The sequence below is a fragment of the Arachis hypogaea genome, chromosome 11, assembly GCF_003086295.3.
Source record: "Arachis hypogaea cultivar Tifrunner chromosome 11, arahy.Tifrunner.gnm2.J5K5, whole genome shotgun sequence".
NCBI lineage: Eukaryota > Viridiplantae > Streptophyta > Magnoliopsida > Fabales > Fabaceae > Arachis > Arachis hypogaea.
In genome coordinates, this window is record NC_092046.1 from 128916382 (window position 1) to 128931476 (window position 15095).

General features: G+C 31.9%; 1 protein-coding gene across 1 annotated transcript; it reads right to left on the reverse strand.

The window, feature by feature from the left end:
• Positions 1-3964: 3964 nt before the first annotated feature.
• On the reverse strand, positions 3965-6536 carry LOC112722594 (uncharacterized). Its single transcript, XM_025773683.2, has 4 exons — positions 6406-6536; positions 6178-6244; positions 5697-5994; positions 3965-4502 (listed from the first exon to the last, which is right to left on the reverse strand). Exons 2-4 carry the CDS (start codon positions 6181-6183, stop codon positions 4099-4101), a joined length of 708 nt encoding a protein of 235 aa, XP_025629468.1. The 5' UTR covers positions 6184-6244; positions 6406-6536; the 3' UTR covers positions 3965-4098.
• Between the last annotated feature and the right edge of the window lie 8559 nt (positions 6537-15095).

Below are 15095 nucleotides of genomic sequence, written 5' to 3' on the forward strand. Positions count from 1 at the left end.
ATATTTTACAACCGAGAATGTGTACCTAATTGCATGGTCCAAGGGAGACGACCCGAGACTTAAAACTCCCAGTTTTTATTAGTTTGTATTGTGACAAACAAAATTAAACTTTGATTGAAAATTAATTATTGGTTCGGAACTATACTTGCAACGAAGTTATTTTGTGAAATTTCGAGTCGATGTTCAGTTCTTGTCAGTATTCACAGAGTCCTTTTTGAGGTGTATTCCCAAAATCATAAAGTTTGTGTTAACCCTCAGGAGAGGACATGCACATGCAATGTTGGCAATTGGCTGGTAAGTTTGGTTTTATAATTACTGGTTTGTTGCTAATTGTCCAATGTCTGATTTTGATTAAATTAAATTAGACCCAACAGGAATGTCTTGTAGACATGCAGTTGCAGCATTAGCTAAAATGGGTCTTAAAGCTGAGGACTTTGTCCATAAGTTGCTAACTATAGATGCTATCAGATCAACATATTCATATTGCATTAAACCTGTTAACAGTGAAGAGTACTAGACACCTACTGATGCTCCAAGGCTACTGTCTTCCACAATCAAGAGAGTTGATCATTAGACCCAAGTTGAAGAGAAGAGCTGACCCAGTTGAGAGAGAGATGAACATAGCCAAGACAAAGAAGGCATTCATTGTTACTTGCTCTAAGTATGGCTAAAAGCACTATTACTACAAGGCATGCACAAATGCACCACAAGATCCTAATTGGAAGCCCATAACTAAAAAAGGGAGAAGAGCGCAAAAGAGGACAACAAATTAGAATTCATCAACCACTCCAACAATAAACACTTACTAGGTACAATTCTTTACTATAATGTTTTTGGGTTAGGGATCGAATTGTCCAAAAATAAAATATTCAGAGATTTATATGTCCTAAATAAGTTTAGCTGAGGACTTAATTGTGCATTTTTTTTGTCACTAAGTAGGCACAAGAAGGTGGCAGCACCACCAATGTCAATGAAAATGCCACTGGATCGGAGGAGAGACAGTATTAGATTCTGTGGTGAGTCCAATGTGGAGAGACAGTATTATTTTGTTGCGTTCTCTTAGTAACTCATTAATTTGTCATAGACCAAAGAAAGAAAAGCCAAGAAAAAATTGCCTAAAAAGTTTATGAGAGTTGGAGCAGTGCCCCAAACTCAAAGTGAAAATTTCACTGTCACAATCTGCACCCCAAGTTAAGAAAGTCATTTTTTGATTTTTTTTTTTTTAAAAAATCTATTTACGCTGTATATTGTTACATATCAATTCCATAGACATATTTAGTTAATTAATTTAGTAAACTTGTAACAGACTGTAGGAGAAAATTCCAGTGGAAATCCTAAACCATTTAGAGAAAAGTACTAGATTGTTAGGCCAACAGCTCCATGTATTGAGCCCCCACCCGTATCAGTACCAAAGCCAACTTTATGGTTCAAATCTCAACATTCACAAGCTCTGAAACTGAGGCCTCACAACTCATAAAACCAATGCACTGGACCAATAGTTGGTATGACAACTCCAAAAAACACAGATGATGTAATTTCTATAGAGACGATAGCTGCTGCAACTTCAACTATTGCATCAAAATTTTTGAGATTTGTGCCAACACTCAGCTATAGACCTCCAGGACTTAGGCCTCCTAAGTAGCATTGATAATGCTAATAGGGTTATAGAAATGTGAATTGTTATTTTGGTATTTTAGTTGTTTAATTTTCATCTTTAAGACTTAAAGTGATACAATAGTTCCAACATACAAATTAGTTTTTTTATTTAGGGCCATGTTACTGCCCTTGCTATGCTATCTGAACTATGAATAGATGAATTGCTTGTTAAGTATCAGTATGAATATAATATATGAACTTCTATGCTTTATATGAAATTAGTTGAATTCATGCTATATGTACAAATATTTGCTGCACAATTTAAATTAAGTTCAACGAAGAAACCCTTAGCATTGACAATAATTCATTTTTATTTAATTTCAAGAGTGTTAAAACACATTATTTCATTATATGACACAAAATTTTTGGATAAACTAAAATTACTCATCAAGTTTTCTACAAAATTGTCTTGAATAAGCAGGCAACTACAATCCCACTATAAAATGTAAAAACACTACAATTTAAACCCAAGCATCTACTTTCACTTATTTTTAATCTACTCTTCTCCAATTGATTCTCTAATTCAATCAACATATCCTTTAGTTCTTTCACTTTATCATCCACTGTATCACTTAGGCCTTCAAATCGATTCTGCTTCTGCGGCAATGCCCCCTTTGAGATTGTCTTCACAGCATACTCATTAAATGAAGAAATATAATCATCTAGTCATACAAAGAATAAGCAATGAGCTTCTGTAGTCTACAATTTGAATTAACTTTGTGAGACTAATAGTGAATACATAATTGAAACAACCAAAACATTAATACTAGAAATATATCTTGAAGTAAGGGCAACGAAAGAATAACCTATTTGGATTATTTTCGGTCCTAATCATGAATAGAATAGCATGAGACCTGCAACAGCACTTTGAAAAGACTCATCTCTTCTTTCTCCGAGCTCGAACACTCTCACTAGAGTTCATACTGGAAGTCAAATTATCGCCTCCAATTCAGAAGTTCGAGGATGAACAACGTTCTCCACTCCCAATCATGACGCCCTAGAGCTTGTCTCTTGTTAATTATTTTGAATACGAGTGAGTGGGGAGAGGTTGGAGGTGCAGAAAAATTTAGAATTCGTCATCCAAATTAAGTTTTGCTTCTTCTTTAACCAAAAACAATGTCGTTTTTGGAGGAGGCAAGGGTATAAATTGACGTTGTTCATTCCACCTAATCTAACGTGGCACTTCACTCTAAATAAATGTGCACATCAGCACCAGTAACTACTACATAGGAACAGAGGTCGACGTGGGTATTTTTTTTCGGACAAAGACCACTTTGTCCTAATTTAAAACGGATAAAAACTGAGTTGGGTGTTCACTCTTCTAATACCATAATCTATTCCAATCACTATAACCACGTGTCAATCATCCGTTCGTTGGGAAGTCAACTCCTAAACAATGTTGGTCATCACAAATTTAACCACCACAGAATTGACTAATATATATAGTTTAATTTTCATATACTGATAGCATAAAATATTTTATACAGTCGTACAATCACAACCTTTTTTTAAATAACCATTCACGCGGTCAATATAAAAGATTATTTTTACTATGTGACGTTATGTGATTGGATGTACATGTAAAACAAATTTACACTAAAAAGGTATCAAAGTTATATATATGAAAAATGTTAAAAGAGTTAAAAGACTAGTAAAATGTATTATTTTTGACCAACAGCTAACTATTGATATTTAAAAATATAGACAAAATATATTATTAAATTATCAAATTAAAAACATTAGATTAATAACCGTCTCATACTTTTCTAAAAAAATTATATCTATTAAATAAAAAATTAATAATCTCATTATAATGCCTATGCATTAGTTATTTATAAAACCACCAAGATTATATCAATTCCATATTTATTTGAAAGTTGAAATAATTTTAATATCTAGCATTTAAATAGATCGACTAACTAAAATTAGCCAACTAAGAATCAAATTTTATTTTGACTTGAATAAACCCATTTCTCAAATTATAATCAACACAAAATTTCTCTTACCAATGAAATCTTTGCTCACCTTGTCAAACTAGAAAGAGAAAAAAATCTTAAATTGTCCACAACTAGGAAAAAAAATCATATTTGATAAAGATTTTCTTGCACACCATTTTTCAAACATGAATAAAACAATTGTAAAAAGAACAAGTTTGTATACTTATAATTTGTAGATCCCACATACACCTCTTATTATTAGATGAAACATAAGACACATTCCATATCTTTCTTATCTTAGATCCCATTTAATGACAGAAAAATTTGTATTGAGAAAACTTGCACTAATTCCATGTAAAAGACAAAACAAGTAGATTCAAAAAAAGTACTGATTCCATGTAAAAGACAAAATAAGTAGATTCAAAAACGAACGACAGTGTAGTTTTGTGCTTACTCTATAGTATACAAAAGGGGGGAATGAGAAAATAAGGAGCATAATTCCTTGTTAGATTGAGTTATTAGAAGAGACAGTGATGTGTTTCATCGGATTGTCTACTTGGTTTCCACCAGCATGCATGACAAACTCTGATGGAGAGAGGAATCTTCCATGGCAGACACACACAATACACACTTGTCCTCTGTTATACTTGTACAGTATCCCTTCTATTCTCTTCCCACTTGGCCCATCTCCTCTTGTACTCACACTTGGAATATGTCTCAGAATCTCCATTGCATCATCATTATTATTTTTCTTATGATCACCTTTGACACAAGATGATTGATTCTTCTTTGTCTTGAGCCTTTTGGCTGGAGGAGGCATTTTCTGAAGAGTTGGTAGTTGTGATGATTCCTTGGGATCATATCCTTTAATAACTGTCGGTGATGTCTTTATTTTGGAACTAGATTCTCCTACTTTAGTATGAAAAGCAAAAATCCCATCGATGTAAGTAGTGTGTATCATAAGTAAGCAATGAAATAACCGAATAAGGAGATTTGGAAAGGAGATTTGGAAAGAAGAATGGACAAAAGAAAGGAGAGAAACAGTTATTACAAAATTCAATCACAATCGATGTAAACTATATATTACATGCGTAGTCATATTTATGCGGTAAAGAATAAAATATATTATAAAAAATGTTAATGATATTTTCATACTAAAAATTGGTTACCAAATTTACTGTTATTTAATTTAATTTGGATGAGTACTTTGTATTTCAATGGTATTATACAGACATGTTTTAATGGTTAATTTTTTTCGGACAAAACGTGATTTCATCCATGCATGCTTCTATTCTGGTTAATTGGACTAGACCAATTATAATTGTAACTTCTAAGTTGTAACGTAGTGTTCGCTATCAGCAAGCTACTAAAATGAGAGAGAAAGTGTGGTATAAGCAAAAACTTAGACATTATCTTTGGATAAACTGTCATGTTAACTTTATTTATCACATTAATTTTATATTCTAAATCATAGAAAAATCTTAAAAAGTAAGATTAAATATAATTTTTACCTTATAAAAAAATATAGCTGATGTAACTAAAAAAAATGTTGAAAGACAGCAGAATTTATTGTTTTTTACGGTTAAATATCAACTAAAGTATGTTGCCAATGAGTAATAGCTCAAATGGCATAGTCTTCCCATACTCAATTAAGAGGTTGCTGGTTTGAGTCTCATATCTTTGGTTTAAAAAAAAAAACACACTAAAGTATGTTATTAATTTACTAAATTAAATTTTAATTGATGACAGGCCAAAAACAACAAATTGTGATAGTCTTCTAACATTTCTCTTCAAAATGATTTATTTCGCTATAATTGTACTATATCATGTACTATGAATACTCTACAAGATAGGTGAGGTATTACTAAAATGCAGCCTTTAATGCCACGTAATATAAAATTATTACTGTATATTAATTTAAGGACAAACTTAATATCTAACTATAAATTGATGTTATCTATTATCGTAAACTATGTAGGTATATAACATTTTTTTCTTACTTTAAAAAAATTTCTATTTTTACCCGTAATACAAGATTTAAACTTAACATTAAACCACCAAGAGAAGGAAACAAATAATAAAAAAGTAAGAAAAAAGAGTTACCCTCATGTCTTGAATCTCCATTAGGAGTCGCAAGCAGCTTCTTGACACGGCTAATGACATGAGCTGATGACGGCAAAACACTGGGTGCGGCGGCGCCACGTCTGTTCTGCTCGTGGAGGAGTAATATTTTGGCAGCCCTGTGCATGTCCCTACACTTCATCATCACAGTCTCTGATGGCATTGACCAAGTCCTCTCCAACCATGGAACAAAGGGATCTTTCTCTTTCCTCTCATTTTCTTCAATATAGATTATTGATGATGTTGATGACGACCTTTTCATCCATTTTTTTTCTTTAATCTGGACACATGATGATAGTTTTAAAGTTAGGTCAATCTTCTGTTTTTCTTTGTTTGTTAATGTGCTACCAAATAATCCCTTTACACAAATAATAGTAGTATTAATAAAAATCAACCTTAGTTAAGTAATTTAATTTAGTTCTTACATGAAAAAAGAAAAAGAAAAAAACATTTGTTAGCTTACCTCCATTGATATCCAAGAGAAAGGTGAAATCCTTGAACAGAACAACAACTTTGAAGATTTTCTTTTTCTGAAAACAACATAGATAAATAAGTTATTATTCAAATGAATAATATGACTGAGACAAAAATCTTTGGCAACTAAAATTTTAAGAAATGGAGATTGTAGGAATAAAAGAAATTAAATTAAATAGTATTTACAAGGCTTAGAAAGCTCAACTCTAAAGTTTACCTCTGAATGAAGGATTTGAAGAAGAAACAAAGAGCAACAAAAATTGATAAAACAAGAAAGCAAAAGTACAAATGCAAGTGGTGTATGAAGAAAATTTGAGTAAGATAAGAAAGAACAGTTAGAAAGTTCTCTTTTTCGGTGCATGCAGTTAGAGAACAGTGTAGAATTTTGACAACGCATAGTTAAACTATACACGTGGAGATTAATAGAGAAAGAAGGCTACGACATATGTTGATTACGTGCCTCTTGGTGGGGCTGCCGCGTAATTGCTCTAACAATATTAATGCTGCTGTGTTCATGTAAGATTAAATGAGATAAGAGTAATTTACTTATTTAAACTATATAAATACTAAAACTATAAACTGTTCTAAAAATAAAATAGTTATAATTTTATTCTTTTTGTTTTTAATATAAATTATGGGCGTTAATATTTAATTTGATTTCTGAAATTTGACATTAAATTCAATTTGATTCTTAAAATTTTAGTGTACTCAAATTAAATTTTAAAATTTGTAATCGTATCTCACATGAATTGTTGAACTGATTTTTATTAACCAATATATTAATTTGATACATTATTTTACTGTGACTTAAATTCGTCTTCAAATTTCATGTTACCGAAATCCATTAAAACTTTTAAAAGTTTGATTATTTCTATTAAAGTTCTAAATTTTTTAAATTAAACTTATTATTGTCGTTTTGGTAAAAACGTTGGCCAGCCATATTTACAAGAGGTTTGTTGTTGGTTCACAAAATTTAAGGACTAACACAAATTACTATAATAAATTTTAAAATCTAAATTGAATCTTACTTTAAATTTTAAAAATCAAATTAAATATTATAGTATAAGTTTTTTAAAAAAAATATAAAATCTACTAAAAAGCTATATATTGAAATTATGAGATAAAAATATAAAACTTAAGTTTTTTAAATTTTGGCAAATGATATATATTTAGTAAAATAATATATTTTTAATATAGTAAAAAAATTAAATTACTAAATAAGTACTTTATGTATAAAATATTCTATATAAATATTTTAAATAAGTAAGTACTCTATATATAAAATTAAATTATTAAGTAAATATTCTATTTTATTATAAATCTTAATTGCCCCTACTATTAATGCAGCTATGGTAATGAAAAATCAGTTAAAACTTAAAGATGATACTTTTTTTAATCTTTTAATTGAATTGGACTTTATTAATCTGATAATAGATACAATTTTTTTTAATTATTAATATTTATTTAATTTAATTATATTAAATATTTATTATAAATTAAGTACTAAATTAAGTACTCATATAAAATATATATTAAAATATAAAATAATATAAAAATAAATTAAATAATATATTTATATATAAATATATAATAAATAATTTTATAATTAATTTTTTATGTATATATAATATTTTTTATTATATCATTTGGGTATAATTATTTTTCAAATTTTGTATTAATGTAGAATATTTGTGTATCAAAATATTTTTTATTTTCATTAAGATAGAAGAAAGAGAGGGAGTTAATATTATTGTTGTTGGTGACTTGGTGGTGGAAGGTAACTAACTGACGCTACATTGAAGTCAGGACAGATTTGTTTGGTGGATGAGAATATGTTGAAAAAGATCTTCCATTTGCTCTATGGTTACATGCATTGGCGAGACTCATGTTTTTGATGTGATGGACTTAGTTTTTAACTACTCATTTCATATCCATATTCCTATTCCACACGTGTTCCTGATGGATTCTGTTCTTATTCTCATACGATCTATCTTCAATAAACAAGCAATGAGGACCACTTCTCATGTTTTGAATATTAATTTTAGTCAGTTAATAAATACCGCGCTTTACCTGCTAATGATAACTAAAGTTGCTCCCTAACTATAACATATTACTACTTATCATTTCTTTACACGTATCTCCAAATGTTTAAACTAACACATTAAGAAATTGCAACGGATCAACTAAAATAAAGGGGTCGTTCAAACTTGATATTGATGTAAAACCCATGATAAATAAGAATTTCTGTACAACCTTAAAAACTTAAAATAGAATAAACTATCATTTTCGTATTCTTTTTTTCTTGAGCTGATTTCATGGCCATCGCCATAGGTCAAGGTGGTGTTTGGACTTTGGGTTCCTAGTTTTATTCAACAGAGGCACAATTTTTCATTTCCCCCTTTTTAAAAAACTATGACACAAATTAAGTCAGAATAGAAAAATTCTATAGTAAAATGAAGGACGCTTATTCAGAGTTTAAAAATGAGGCTCAAGTCCAAAAAAAAAAGGCTAAGCACACAATGTTAGAGCAAAAGCACGCAGCTAATTACGGTCACAAGCCACAAGCATTTCCTTCCAGATAACCCTTCCTATGAAAAGATATTAAGGTCTCGTTAATAAAAAATTAATAATGTCACTCCCAAATTGATAACATCACTACTTTTTAATTATACTTCAGATAAAATACTATATTTCTCTCCACTATTTGGATCCCTAATATTTTACTGTTTGTTTATTTCCATGTCATGTATTTAAACATTGGTCAAGTTTTGTTTGTTATATATTTAGTGAACGTGAATGAGTTTTTGCTCTCAAACCAACGTTCAACCAAATTTTGTGTTTAAAATAACAATAATGCTCCGTATTCATGTAATTTTCTTAATCAAGTCAACTAAGTTATTTTTACTTCATGCATTCGCCACCTTTTAATGTAAAGCTCTTTAACATAGAGTTTTTCTTCGTTCTTCTTCTTCAACGTAAAGCTTTTCTTCGCTCTTCTCTGCCCCGATTTCTCTGATTTTTTTTTTTTCGTTTTCAGATTTCGATCTGCATTGCATTTGAATAGCGTATCAAAACAAAGAATGATTCAAGTGCAAATCAGTTGAATGAAAGCCATTTGGATTATTCTTTTTAATCGAATCAAGTGGACGAGGTTTGAATTATTCAATTTTAAATGGAATGGAATTGCTAAATCCAATGTTATTTATAAACACAATTTTCGTTTCATTTGGTATTATACAATGATTTCATTTTGATAATATTTTCGGTTCATTCTATACGCAGGTGTTTCTGAATTTGAATTTATATAATGGAAAAATTTCAGTTCGTTTATTGTTAGACAATGATTTTTTTTATGATAACATTTCGGTTCATTTTTCAACAATTTTGAATTGAATGCAATAGAATACAATTGAATAAACTGATAATGAATGCAGGAGTTTCTAAATTTACAGAATGCACATATTTTGGTTCATTGGTTATTATATAATGGTGTTATTGTGACAATATTTTGGTTCATTTTACAGTCCAGGTGTGTTGTTGATGAATAACTTATCCCAAAGATTGGGATGACTTCCAAGACACTAAAAGAAGCTGAAAAGTTCTATAAAGATTATTCCAAACTTACTAGTTTTTCTACGAAAATAAGGAACACAACTCGAAAGAGAGATGAGATTAAGCATCAACTAATTACATGTAGTAGAGAGAAAAAGTGAAAATCAAGATATCTCCAAATCTGAAGACAAACCCTTCAGCTGGAATAAACTATCTAGCCAGGATTTATGTACATATATTGAAGGAAGTTGGTCTCTGGATAATTTCTAAAGTTGTTCTGAATCATTTACACCCTTACTATCCAGATTAAGCAGAGATGCTTAAACAACACATGGAGCTAACCATGTTTGTGTGTCCTACCATGAAAACAACGAGGAAGCCAGAATTAGGCCGAGTAGAACGTATCAGTCATTTGTAGCAGCAGCGCAAACTAAGTTTTATTGAAAAAGATGTGAGAAATTACATTATAAGGGAAGTATGGAATATTTTCGAACAAAATGATGCCAAAGAATTTGGAAAGTTCTTATTAAGAATGAAAGAGAATAATCAAAACTTCTTTTTTGAGCTTAACCTTGAAGCTAATCACTCTATCAAAAATGCATTTTGGGCCGATGCAAGAAGCAGGGCTGCAACGAGTATTTTGGAGATGTTATTTCATTTGATATCACTTACAACACAAATAGGCATTCAGTTCATTGTGATATAGTGACGAATGAACTTCTGCCAGTAAAGAATTTTTATTAAAAATAATCGCGTTGTAAGTATAGTTTCTAAACCAGCAAAAAAATCCTTTCGTACAAAAGTTTGGTTGTCACAAGTAACAAAACCCAATAAAATTTATAACCGAATTATTTAAACCTCGGGTCGTCTCTCAAGGAATTGCAGGGAAGTATGATTTATTATTGGTTTTGGAAAAAAGTATATTTTTGGGTTTTTAAAATAGGGAACGGGAAAATAAACTGGCAATAAAGTAAATTAATTATCATGAAAACCATTGCAAGGTATAAGAACTGGAAATTCCATCCTAGTTATCCTTATCAGGTGTGATGAGAATTGTTTATTGCTCCCACTTAGTTAACCCTTACTAAATAAAGGAAACTCAAGTGGACTAATCAATTTGATTCCTCAAGTCCTAGTCAACTCCTATGAAAAGACTAGCTTTAGAGGTATCCAAACCAATCAGCAAATTCCAATTTTCAATCAACAACTGAGTTTGATAACTCAAGTGTCACCAATTACTTAACCAAAGCAAAGGGAGAGAAATCTACTCGAATAAAAATGCCTTGACCAGGAGAAGATTAATTGGAAGCATCAATAAATTAAAGAAAGCAATCACAAATCTGAAATACCTCAAATTGCATTAAATAAGAAATCAATTCTAACATGGAGTTCATAAACCAATATTGAGAAAATAAACAAACTAAAGTAATAGAATAATTAAAAGTAGAAAAGAACATAAAGTAAAGGAACATTGAACCTGAAATTGAGTAGAAACAATCCTAAAACTAAGAGAAATCCTAAATCCTAAAACCTAAGAGAGAGGAGAGAGCCTCTCTCTAGAAAACTACATCTAAAACCTAAAATTGTGTATTATGAGCCGTTTCCTTCATTCCTCCATTTTGCAGCCATTAATCTGTATTTTCTGAGTCGAAAACTGGGTCAGAAACAGCCCAGAAATCGCTGAAGGCGAATTCAAATACGTGCAGGTCGCTGATTTTCTACAGAACCACGCATGCGCGTGGATTCACGCGTGCGTGTCACTTATCGTCAGAGAAACTATGGCATATTATATATCATTTTGAAGCTCCGGACGTTAGCTTTCCAACGCAACTAAAATTGCCTCATTTGAACCTTTGTAGCTCAAGTTATGACCATTTGAGTGTGAAGAGGTCAGGCTGGACAGCTTAGCAGTTCCTTCAGCTTCTTGTATTTCTTTCACTTTTGCATGCTTCCTTTCCATCCTCTGAGTCATTCCTGCCATGTAATCTCTGAAATCACTTAACACACATATCACGGCATCGAATGGTATAAAGAAAAATTAATTTTTGGTAATTTAAAGGCTTGGGAAGCAAGTTTCCAATTATAGAAAAATTAGGAAGGAAAATATAAAACCATGCAATTTATATGAATAAGTGAGTAAAGAGTTAATAAAAACCACTCAAATTAGTACAAGATAAATCATAAAATAGTAGTTTATCAACCTCCCCACACTTAAGCATTAGCATGTCCTCATGCTAAGCTCAAGGAGATAAAAGGAATGAATGGGAAAAAATAAGACTCATGAAATGCAACCTATATATGAATGTAACTATATGCTAAGATCGTTCTATCTACTTGGTCAAAAATAAACAAGTTCTTCAAGACAAAAATAGATCAGATTTTACTAATTCAAATCATACAATAAAAGACAAGTAAACTTGTAAGAAGATAGCTCATAAAAGCAGGGAACATAGAATCAAGCATTGAACCCTCATTGATGGTGTATATGCACTCTAGTCACTCAAGTGTATAGGGTTATTCACTCTACTCTTCTCTAGTCATGCTTTCTAAACTTTGTTCTTCATCTAACCAATCAACAAATATTTAATGTACCAATGCAAACATCATGAGGTCTTTTCAAGGTTGTAATGGGGCTAAGGCAAGGGTAAGGATATATGTATGGCTAAGTGAGCTATAAATTGAATTTTTGATTAGTCTAAACTCTCAACTAAACACACACACACACTCTATATAATCTCTAAAATTATTCCTAACTACCCAAAATTTCCACTTTTGCATTACATACTCATGCATCAACTCTTCTTTAATTTTATCACATATGCATTGATCTTTTATTAAATTTAGTAAACATAACATATCAATGCACATGGATTTTTAATTTTTCTGGTCTCACATGAGTAGGTACCCAAATTTCCAATATTTTATCAATTGTAAAAACATAACACATTCCCTTGTTAACCCATGTTCCCACAGCTTTTCCATACTTAATTGACACACAATTTCTATCTTAAGCTAACCAAAGATTCAATTTGGGGTAGTTAATTTATTTTTCCGCTTAAGGCTAGTGATGTGGTAAAATATAGAACAAATGGGATTTAAAAGGCTCAAAGTGGCTAACAAAGGTAAATGAAAGGGTAAGCTATTTGGGATAAGTGAGTTAATAATCAAATAATGGCCTCAATCATATGCATGCATATAACACATTAAATATTGGACATATAGGATGGAACAAAATATAGATTACAATCATAGGAAAGAAAACACACAAGAATAAAATGTTATGGTTAAATAGTATAACCATGTAATTAAGCTCAAATTCTCACAGGTTGTGTGTTCTTTGCTATAATTTATGTTCTAAATTACAGTCCTCAAACAAGTTTAACACAAATTTTTAATTTAAATTAGTGAAATACTATAAAAAGGGTCTTGAAAAAAAACTCATTACTTTAACCAAGCAGTGGTAAAATATGCACAAAATCAAGAAAATATGCAATCAAATATATAAATGTAACGATGAACTAATAAAGAAAATAAGACATTGGTGTTGGGAAGAAAATAACTAACCCATGAAGATCGATATCGACCTCCCCACACTTAAAGATTGCACCGTCCTCGGTGCATGCTGAGATGTGCAGGTGGACGGGCTGCTACAACTGATACTTTTCTCTAGAGATTGTGCAGATGGACTTGTCTATTGCCCCATATAGAAGTTTCTCTTTCTCTTTCTCGGTGACCAGCCTGAAAGAAGAGGAAAAAGAAGAAAAGTAATCCAGAAATAAAGATAAGAAAATAAATAAAGTATGGGTGGGTTAATGTCAAATAATGAGGGTCTCAATTATATGGTAGCTACAACATGCAAGTGAGAAAATAGTATAAGCAAATGGCATATCAATTAAGTTCATGTCAATGCAAAAAGAGTACAACTATCATAAAAAATTAACATTGACTTAAATAATATTACCCAATCGGAACAGAACAAGTCATGAAGTACCAGGATATGCAAGAAAAGATGCAACAGTTGAAGAAGAAAATTTAACACCAATGAAAAAATAATAAATTTAGAAAAGAAAATAAAAATATGCACAAAATTAAAATGCAATGAATAAAAGTATGCAAATAAATTAAATAAAATAGAATGGAAGTGAAGAGGGATGAGAGGTTAAAGGAATGAAGAAGAAAAAAGTAAGAAAGAAGGAAGAAAGAAGTAGAAAGGAGAGAAGAAAGAAGTAAGAACGTAGAAACGGCGCGCGACTCGTACGCGTGCATCACGCGGACGCGTGAAAACTGAACTAGCCATGCAACGCATAAGCGTCGCCCACGCGTACGCGTGGGTGGCCATAAAGGGAACATGACGCGCACGCGTCAGGGACGCGCACGCGTCAGGGACGCGCACGCGTCAGGGACGCGCACGCGTGAATGAATTTGTGCCTTTCGCACGATGCCAGCCTCAGACCATCACAACTCTCTGTTCAACACGTTTTTACGCCGATTTTTCATGCCCACGCGTACGCGTCGCTGACGCTTACGCGTGGGTTGAACTTTTTGCAGGGGACGAGTACGCGTGAGGTGCGCGTATGCGTGGGGTGGCTTGTGCTTCACGCACCCCTCTTGCGCGTCTCTCGCGCAACTCTCTGTCTAGTTGTGTAGACACATACGACGCGTGCGCATCAACTTGCGTGTCGATCCCCCATTTTTCTTTATATGCAAAATGCAGAATGCAGCATGCAGATGCTAATGCAAACATTATGAAAGATACTAATAAAAATTAAAATAAAATAAACTAGGAATAAAAGGAATAATTATACCATGGTGGGTTGTCTCCCACCTAGCACTTTTAGTTAAAGTTCTTAAGTTGGACATATGGTGAGCTCCTTGTCATGGTGGCTTGTGCTTGAACTCATCCTGAAACTTCCACCAATGCTTGGACTTCCAATAAGCTCTATCAATACCAGGTAAATTTCTCAAGCTTTGATGGAGTTCTTCACAAGCTTTGAGCTTCCAAAATTGATCCTCATATATTCCTGGATCCCAAACATTGATTCTACACCCGTCTTCAAGTTGATCATCATGATTCCATCCGGGTGGTAGGCAATTTGAATTCTCACTAAAGCATCCACACAGCTTTCTAGACCCATTCATTCGATCTCTACACTAACCCTTGCATTTAGATTTTGATCTCCCAACCACAATGAGCCTAGGATTATGTTGCCAACCACTAATCATCTCCCTCTTACTCTTAAAGCCACAAAGAACTTTGAGTTGACCATCTGTCTCAAGTAAAGCATATTCAAGTGGGCTAATTAAGCTTAGAGATGAAAGATTTACCCACTTGAATGAAGGAATGGATGGTGATGA